The sequence below is a fragment of the Equus asinus genome, chromosome 22, assembly GCF_041296235.1.
Source record: "Equus asinus isolate D_3611 breed Donkey chromosome 22, EquAss-T2T_v2, whole genome shotgun sequence".
Classification (NCBI taxonomy): domain Eukaryota; kingdom Metazoa; phylum Chordata; class Mammalia; order Perissodactyla; family Equidae; genus Equus; species Equus asinus.
The window spans coordinates 21269718-21279978 of record NC_091811.1 but is presented as its reverse complement, the minus strand read 5'-3'; the positions used below and the strand labels follow the sequence as shown (position 1 = coordinate 21279978).

General features: G+C 35.9%; 1 protein-coding gene across 1 annotated transcript; it reads left to right on the top strand.

The window, feature by feature from the left end:
* Nucleotides 1-1785: 1785 nt before the first annotated feature.
* LOC106837452 (C-type lectin domain family 12 member B) lies at nucleotides 1786-8608 on the top strand. Its single transcript, XM_014850997.3, is given in 6 exon segments — nucleotides 1786-1882; nucleotides 3684-3779; nucleotides 5689-5793; nucleotides 5796-5906; nucleotides 6419-6572; nucleotides 8473-8608. Coding segments are annotated over 6 exon segments (699 nt in total).
* The last annotated feature ends 1653 nt before the right edge of the window (nucleotides 8609-10261 follow it).

Here is a 10261-nt window from a genome sequence, read left to right as displayed (position 1 = left end):
GCAATGTCCCTTTTGGCATTGAAACTACCATATTCAGATGTTCCAGGGGCTAGGACAGGGAGATCTTTGAGGGGCTGTTATTCTGCCTACCACAGGTTCTTAACAACAATTTGCTTTGTTACATAAATTAATACATTTTATGGTGGGATTAGAAGTAAATACAGTCCTTTACAGGCTCTGTGAACCCACTGGCTATTATGACTAAATGATCAACTGAAAGTGCAATGTGCTGTTTTTTTCTAGTGTCATTCCAAATATTAGCCAGAACACTTTCTATGTAGTAAAATGTCAACTCTTTATTGCTCACGTGATGTTGTTGAAATTTATAGTATCCCAGTGTAAATCCCTGTGCCGTGAGTTTACTTCAGTTTTATTGGAAATATCTTTTCAGGGCAATTTTAGGCCTAAGAAAGAGAAGATAGATATTAGTTATTTTATCAAGTTATGATTTTTTAAAATATTGATCACCTTCTTCATTTTTATTTTTCTTTAATTTTTCTCCCCAAAGCCTCAGGTGCATAGTTGTACATCCTAGTTGTAAGTCATTCTATTTCTTCTATGTGGGATGCCACCACAGTATGGCTTGATGAACAATGTATAGGTCTGCACCCAGGATCTAAACTGGCAAACCCGGGGCCGACAAAGCACAGTGCCCAAACTTAATCACTCCGCCATGAGGCAGGCCCCTCAAGTTACTTTTTTAACGAAATGTAAATAAATTGTAGCTCAAAGATCCTAGAAGGCATAAAGACACTAAAACTTCCCCCATAATCAGTGTTCCATGTGAATATCCAGCACTATTTGTGCCTTTAGTTGTCCCAAATTCCATCTTCTTATTTTTCAGACCTAAAAGACTGCATGCCTTCTATGGGAGTTTTAGCTGCTCCACAAAATGACTGTGGGCTGCCCTCAGGTTAAAAACCAAACAAACAAATTAAAAACAAAAATAAAAGCACCATATCACATGCTAGTCTCATTCTCTCCAGAATCTGTTTTTTTTTTTCACTCTTCTGACACTTCAGGTAGTTATGTTTTAAATCTTGTCCTGAGTATTAGTTGTTACCTGCAGGAGCGTTACTCTGTTAAGAACTTACTCGGCCATGCCAGAAGGGAACTTCCACTCTCACTCAGTTTTAATAGCTATCAATTTCTTCTCCAGGCCCCATTGACAATATCATGTACGTCTGTGTCTGTCTGTCTGTCTGTCTCTCTCACCACACTCACACTCACACACACACACACAAACACATGTTTATATTTCTTAAAACAACCAGGTGTGTATGGTTTTTAACTATACAGCTCTTCCTGTCTCAGTATGTGTGACTAAACAGCAATTCTTGCCTTATCGTGTGTATCTGCTTGATATCTGATATGAATGAGGATAAACCAGATCCAATGTCTCCATACAGGATTAGCTGACCTTTGACACATGTCAAAACGACAACCTGATCTTTTACCTGGAGGATCATGGGAATTCCACTGTGCAACCACCATTTCCACTCTGCCTCTTAACTACTCCGTCTTTGCTTCACAGCAAGAAACAATGCTGAATGAGCAGTTTGCCATCTAGAGTATTCTGATTTCTAAAGAGAATATTTGACTTCTCTCACTTTCTCTGCAGAAAAATTCATTATCGTTCTGTCCTTACAGAAGGACAGTGGGGTGTCTTTTGAATCAGTTGAGTGTCTATATAAAAGCTCCTAACCTTGAAAAGAACATCTTGTTCCCAGGACTGAAAATACTGAAACATTAATTAAGTAATTTATAGTAGTGCTTTCTTCTACAATGTCCAAAGAAGTGACCTATGTGACACTCACATTTCAGGATTCTGTTAGAGAAGGATATAATTGGGATAGAAATAATCTAATAAAAAGAGGTAGGAGTTCAGAGAAAGCAAGATGTGACCTTGGGGAATGAACACATATTAAATGCCTTGCAGTGCTGTTTGACACTCATGCTAAAGAGAAAGATGCTGTGGAATCTCCGAAATGGAGACGAAGTTAGGAACGTAATAGTAGAGTGAGTGTTCCCAATACTGAGGGAGAAATATACGGCTTCTGGGACCTCTTAGAATTGTGTGATAGCACTATGTTTCATGAAGCTCTGTTTCTAATGAACCATTTTGATTGGATATGCCAGAACCTGAGTTTGGAGACTAAGACATTTCTTTTTATAAATGTAGTTCTTGGTATTAATACCTTGCAGAGATGCCAGTGGAATATTCTTTTAGAAGCTAGTTTGGAGGTTTCCCAAATAGAGAAAGTGAAGAGAATTTTTTTTTGATGGTATAAATAACTGTAGAGAAAAACTGGAGGATGAGTGAGTCTGAAATAGACAAGAGCTCATTTTTTGTTTTGTTACTATTTAAAAACTTTTCTTAGGGTAATTGAAATTCCCAGTATAATTAATAATGGTGAATCAATAATAACAATATCTATGTAATATTTTATATACATTACATAATATCTTCATCAAAATATAATTGTGAAGTAAAGGAAATAATATAACTATTTTCTCCAATGTATTAATGAGAAAACTGAGACTGAAAGAAATTAAATGATTTAACCAGGTTTATACAACTGTTATGTGGTGGAGACCAGATTCAGTTCTAGTCTTCCACCCATTCGCTTATACTCAGTTGGAATAAATGGCAATCTCTGTGACCAGGAATCTAATTCAATATATCAGACTGCATAGCTTACCTTCAAGAATCTGTTGACAGTTCAGGTTGTTGTCCTGAATCACCCAAAACGTATGAACTACATCTTCCTTGTCTTTAGATTTATTTTTAGTTTAAGCATGTAGGGGTGTGTGTGTGTGGTTTGGGGGAATGATATACAAAAAAAGGATGGAAGTAGACTTTGCATGTGTCTAATAAAGGTGATTATACATTTTTGCCATTTAAAAAAAAATCAAAATCTAATCTTTGAGAAAAAGAAAGTTGTGGATGTGGTGCATGTGATAATGCACGCGTAGATTGCATTAATCTCTCTGAAATACTGGGCTAGATGCCTTTAGATCCTGAATTAAGAAATAAGAAGGTAAGAAGGTGAGGTAAACATGAGAACCACTTGTGTGTGTGTGTATATATATATATATAGAGAGAGAGAGAGAGACAGAAAGAGAGAGAGAGAAAGGATGCTAAATTTTGAAGAGCTGTCCACTTGCTTTCTGGTCTGTTCACTGTTTGTAGGTTAGATTGTACATTCATTTCTTCTTTCATTCAATATTCATTCATTATCTAGTAGGTGATAAATAAAATGGATAATAGATAAAAATAAAATCCACAATAATTGTTACCTTATGGAGATTGGTAATCTCAAAAACTTGGGATCTCTCCTATTGTCAGGCTCATCCAGAGAAGCAGTACCTGCAACATCTCATCTCATTCATGAATTCAGTAAACTGAAGAAGAAATGTGTGTGATATTGTAAAACAAAAAATTCAAAAATTAGGAGATTTACTCTTAAAGGAAAGGAGAATGGTGGAGAAAATAAATGGAGAACTGATGGTGGAGTCTTACTGTGCATCATTTTAGGTATTTTCTACATAGAGGCATTGAAGAAGCAAGAGAAGAATTTTAGGAAGTTTAGGAAACTTCCTAAGTGGGAGAAATAAACAACCCATGTGTAACCACCACAGGCAGGTCTGTTTGTTAATTCTTCTGTTGGCTTTCTGCAGAGTATCCAGCTCCATCCCTACATGGCTTCAGGCTGGCCTGAGTCTGCCAACTCCTTGTCTGATGCTACTGACTGGGCTGGTGATCTTGGGGATTATGTGTAAATATATTTGCTTCAAACCCAAGAAAGGTCATTAGGAGATGCATTTGTAAACTATGTAAATTCAAGTTGGATGATATGACAGGTGCTACATCCTGAATAGTACTTTATAATACTTCACTTCATCTCTCTCTCGTTCTCTGTGTTTCCAAGACAAACCAGTAAGATATATACTTTATTATTATGTGGATTTTGCCCTAAATCCATTGCCTTCTTTTGATAAACTAGATGGGACTATGAAGACAACTTTTATTTTTCTAGTTATTGGTTGGAATAAGGAGCCTCTTTTCTTCACAGACATACATCCACTTATTATCCCAGTGGTGAGAAACAGGGAGTCGAGGGAAGTGGATTCAAGGAGAAGAATGCCATTTCATTTACTTCTAAGACTTAGTACATAACTGGCTTAATCTTCTCACTCTAGACCTTTCTAGGGTGGAGAAAACGTCTAAGCAGCAGCAACAGCCTGACTGCTATAAATGAGAACGAGATACAAACAAGGAGGAAGAGCTGCCTGATATAACTTACCCAGCAGATAGAAAGTTGAACCATCTCCACATAACAATGGAAGCTCCACTTCCAAGCATAATAGCCAAAAAAAGAATATTTCCTTGATTCTAACTCATTATTGGGTAGTTGGGGGTGGACAGGATAGGGAGTCCTGGACTAAAAATGAGTGGGAAAACATCCTGAGAATACACATTTTGTAAGATGTTGTTAGGTATACGATGTAAGGGGTAGTGAGTTGCACAGTATTCACTTTCTGGGGACTTGCAGTCAATTAAGTTTATTTGCTGAATGATACTAACATCTACTCTGCTACTTTCATTTCTTTTTATATATGTAAGATCTCATGGATAATTAGGATTTAGAAATACATATTTGGACATATAAATAGAGGCTAATGATGTAGCTTGCTCTTTTGAAAAGAAGTATGATGTTCTAGCAGTAACAGATATTTAATATCCAACCATTATGAGGATTAACGGTTGATCTTCTACAATGATGTATATTTAAAAAGTGAAGTTGCAATGATTTATATTCATTGGTTCACTATAGAAGGGTGGACACTTTTTTTCTAAAGTGTGGTGCTTTTAGCACAATTTCCCTTAAATTTATTATGGTGGTGTCATCTGAAGTTTATTAAAATGTCATATTTTATGAATTCAGGACCAAAAATGATCTAGTGTGGCATTAAAATCTGCTTTTTTAAAAAACAACTACCCCAGGTGATTCTAATGCAAGTATTCTGCAGACCATACTTTGAGATACTCATTGCCCCCAAAGGATTCTGTTCCTATTAAAATAATGATTAGCAGACATTTGGCCCACACCAAAAGGTCTCTGATATTTGCAGGACCATTTGGTTCTGTCCCAAATATCCATCAGACATTTGATCCATGCCAAAAGGTCCTTGATATTTCGTCTTGTCCAAAACCATTGGCAGGGACCAAGTATGCTGATAGACATTTTGAACAGGACCAAATTTCAAGGACCCTTTGGCATGGACCAAATATCTTATAGACATTTTGGCCAGGACCCAATGTCCTGCATGGAAAACAACAATTACGTGAACCAAGTCCATATAGAAAAAAGAAAAAAATTCCACCAAATGAATGGCAGAAAGACCATTATTGCCTTAAATGAAATGTCAGAAATATGTAATTAGTAATTCATTATTTTAATGCAAGTACAATCGTAATTAAAATATAAATAAAATTATAAAATTAGCTATAAACAACCTGGAATATAAAGTCATATGGTGTGTTTCTTCCATGATACCTCAATTATTAGAAGCTACTAATGAATATTGTAAAAATGTAAGAAATATTACTGTGTGAAGAGAATTATTTATGGCTATCATGAGACTAGAAAGGTATATGAACTTGTCTCCTGTTATGTCTTGGAGTTTTGTAGACAGCTAATGATATTAACTCACACTCAGAGAAATTGAGTCAACTTCAGAAAATCATCCACTAACTGCAGAATAACTTATCTCAGCAGCTGAGCACTACAGAAACTTTCCCATGGAGGAGAAACTTCTCAAATCACAGATCTCCAATCTATTGAAAATGTGGGGAGAAATGGCCATCAAACACTGCCAAGAGCTAGTCATTAACACTTCAGGTAATCAGGACCTGTTGACCAGTCATGTCAAGTCTGTTGCCCCAGTTTATGTTGCTTATGTACACTGCATCAGACTATGAGAGAGTTATGTAATCCAATGACCTCTATTGATGCCACACTAAATTTACAGAAGACAAGGGAAAATAAAAATTCATTTGATATTTTTGAAAGCACAGAGGCAAATTTGGGAATCATCTTAGAATGATACCAATCTGGATACTTCAGCCCCTCATTTTATGAACAATTTTTAGGTGATCCTGTTGCCTTAAGAAGTAAAAGGTGTAGCCGGTAATTCTGAAGCTGGAGGACTGAACCCTGAAAAGGGAATTTCAGTCACCATTGTCCCAACTCATAATTGGTGGTGACTTCATTTTCAGAGTCTCCTAAAGCAGTATATTTTCAGGGTGCTGGCTCTCAGACATATTGTCAAATGAAATGATTTAGTTTCCCAAACCTTCCCGGTCACTCTAGACTTGTTTAGTTTGTACTATTGGGTGTAATTTCTTTTTTAGATGATAAATGTAATCCCTGTCCTAAGACGTTGCAATAGTACCCAAACAGTTGTTACTATTTTTCAACAAGTGAGGAAAAAACCTGGACCAACAGTAGAAAAAACTGCATGGACAAGAACTCCACCTTGGTAAAGATAGATAACTTGGAAGAAAAGGTCTGATTGAATCTTCTTCCCTGGTTTGAGAAATTATCTATATAATGGAAAGTAAATAAATAAAGTACCTGTCTCACAGAGTAAGAATCAGTGTATTTTGAATGAGAATTAATAAATGAATTTAATGAATGTTCCCACCTACCTTACTTCTGCAAACTTGAAAGTGGCTCTCGCATAACATATTTCCTGTTTTCTCTCTCAGGATTTTCTTTTCTTTTCTTAAAAATTTCATGATTAAAGTTTAATATAACATTTGAAAACCAATCAACAAAATCCATTACATTAACGTAAAAGGGGAATAATCATTTCAAACCTTCAATAGATGCAAAAAAGCATTTGATAAACTTCAACACTCAATCACGAGAAAAGTCTATAGGAAACTAGGAAAAGAAGTGAATATTCTTAATCTTTTTTTTATTGCAGTAACATTGGATTATAACATTATATAGTTTTCAGATGTACATCGTAACATATTTCAAATTCTGTGTGGATTGCATCATGTTCAGTATCCAAAAATCAATTATAATCCATCATCACACGTGTGAGCCTAATTACCCCTTTTGCCCTCCCTCCCCCCCACTTCCCCTATGGTAACCACCATCCAATCTTTGTTGCTATGTGCTTGTTTGTTGTTGTTTTCATCTTCTAATTATGAGTGAGATCATATGGTATTTGACTTTCTCCCTCTGACTTATTTCACTCAGCATAATACCCTCAAAGTCCATCCATGTTGTCATAAACGACTGGATTTCATCATTTCTTAAAGCTGAGTTGTATTCCATTGTGTATATATACCACATCTTCTTTATCCATTCATCCCTTGATGGGCACCTAGGTTGCACCCAAGTCTTGGCTATTGTGAACAATGCTGCAATGAACATAGGGCTGCATGTATCTTTATGTATTTATGTTTTCAATTTCTTTGGATAAATACCCAGCAGTGGAATAGCTGGATCATATGGTAGGTCTGTTTTTAATTTTCTGAGTATACTCCGTACTGCTTTCCATAATGGCTGCACCAGTTTGCACTCCCACCAGCAGTGTATGAGGGTTCTCTTTCTCCACATCCTCTCCAACTCTTGTTGTTTCCTGTCTTGTTAATTATAGCCATTCTGACCGGAGTGAGGTGACACCTCATTGTAGTTTTGATTTGCATTTCCCTGATAGCTAATGATGTTGAACATCTTTTCATATGCCTGTTGGCCATCCGTATACCTTCTCTGGAGAAATCTCTCTTCAGGTCTTTTGCCCATTTTTTAATTGGGTTGTTGGTTTTTTTGTTGCTGAGATGTATGAGTTCTTCGTATATTTTGGATATTAACCCCTTATCTGATATGTGGTTGCAAATATCTTCTCCCAATTGTTAGGTTGTCTTTTCATTTTGTTGATGGTTTCCTTTGCTGTGCAGAAGGTTTTTAGTTTGATGTAGTCCCATTTGTTCATTTTTTCTTTTGTTTCCCTTGCCCGGTCAGACATGGTACTTGAGAATATGCTGCTAAGACCGATGTCAAAGAGCGTACTGCCTATGTTTTCCTTTAGAAGTTTCATGGTTTCGGGTCTTCCATTCAAGTCTTTAATCCATTTTGAGTTGATTTTTGTGCATGGTGTAAGATAATGGTCTACTTTCATTCTTTTGCCTGTGGCTGTCCAGTTTTCCCAGTAACATTTATTGAAGAGACTCTCCTTTCTCCATCATATGCTCTCGGCTCCCTTGTTGAATGTTAGCTACTCATAAATATGTGGGCTTACTTCTGGGCTCTCAATTCTGTTCCATTGGTCTGTGTCTCTGTTTTTGTCCTAGTACCATGCTGTTTTGGTTCCTATGGCTTTGTAGTATATTTTGAAATCGGAGAGTGTGATACCTCCAGCTTTGTTCTTTTTTCTCAGGAATCTCTCTCGGGATTTTCTGAAGTCAAAACCATTACTCGAGTTTTCTTTCTTCTGGTTGGGATTACAATGGGATCCATCTGGCAAAAGTTGGCTATGAGAGGATGGCTCTATCCACTCGCCATTCTTGTAAGTCTCTAACTATTGAGAAAACACCAAGCTAGGAATAGTAAAAAATGGAATACTAAGAAAATAAATGTTAATTATAAGAATTATAAATCTATATATAGAGAAAGAGTAAAGTGTGCAAAGAAAAGAGCTTCAGTAACAAATATTGAAAGGAGGAGTACCTAATTTCACGTGTGACAAACTCATGTCAAGACAGTGAATCTCATTTATTTGTTTAAATTTATTTATTTATTTAGTAAACACAAATGATACTTAGATGTTCAAAGTACTTTACAAATACTAGCCCTATGATAAAGGCACTGTTATAGTCCCATTTTATAGAGGAAGAAATTGTCATAGAGAGATTACGTAACTTACCAAGCTCACTCAGCTTATAAGTGGCAAAATCAGGGCTGTGTGCTTTAGTGATCATGAGCTCAGCCCCTCAGCTATTCTCCAGAATTTACAATATGGAAAGTAATGTTTATCATAAGAACATACATTAACACATTTATTTAAATCGAGTAATTGTCAGCTATTTTCTAACCAAAAGTAAGTCTGAATTGACTGATCAGTTTAACAATTAGTTTTTTGACAGGAACTTGCCAATTAGATTACATGACAGATTTTCTTCATGAATTAAAATGAGCTAAATCTGCCACTTCAAGGTTTTGGTGAAAATATTTAAAGTACATATTATACTCTGAATTGCATTTTTTGCAAATATTTAAAGTTATGAAAAAAGAGATGTCAACTTAAAAATGTGTAAAGGGACACAATTTTGCAAAATTCTTTTAGTGAGTACAAAACCAAATATTTTTAGGATCTCCTCACTTTACAACTATATTAAAATGGTATAATTATATTCATATTTTAATATAACATATGGTATTTTTATATTAGATGAAATTTGAGATCACTGGCATCTTTCTAGGTTTTTCTCCGAGCCTTCCTACCCAATCAAGTTATTAATCCATTCAATTAACTTCTCTTTTCCTCTTTAATGCATGCTGTCAATGTTCTCTTAAATTGAATTATAATTGCGTATTTTCTGTCAAAATATTGCACTTCAGTTGTGACTCATCAAAATTCCTTGAATAACAAACAATGATATGCCTATGCTCTTTTCCCTAGATACAGTATCTTCATCTATTTGCCAAAGTTTTGTCATGGACTTTTCTATTCAACACCAATCTCCCACTCTCTAATCATCACTACTAGTCATATTAAATTGACTAGTCTGGTTTCACACAAATAATAATGGCAAAAAGCACATGCAAAGTAATAAACATACAAATAAAAATGACAGTTCCTTCTTTGTAATATTGGGCATGAAATGATTACAGATTAATCTGAGGTATTGCTGCTACACTGAAGGCTTACAGAGTAGAACCATGACACTGTGTCAATGTAGTTGTTTCCATTTTGGAATTTGAGAAGATGTGTCCCTTCTCCCAAAGAAGTTTTAAGCATCCCTGGCCACTCTGCTGACTCCAAATTAAAGTATGGAGGAGTGGCCTTCACAGCAAGGTTCAGAGCCTGGGGACACTGATCCCCTGAGACTGCAACTGTTACACTCAGGTTAGCGAAACTGAGCTTCAGGATCAGTTTTCTGCTGAATGAGGGCTACTCTGAGCAAGTGCATATGCTAAGAGGAAGATTTAGTAAGCCTAGCTCTGAAGCAAGAAAAGAA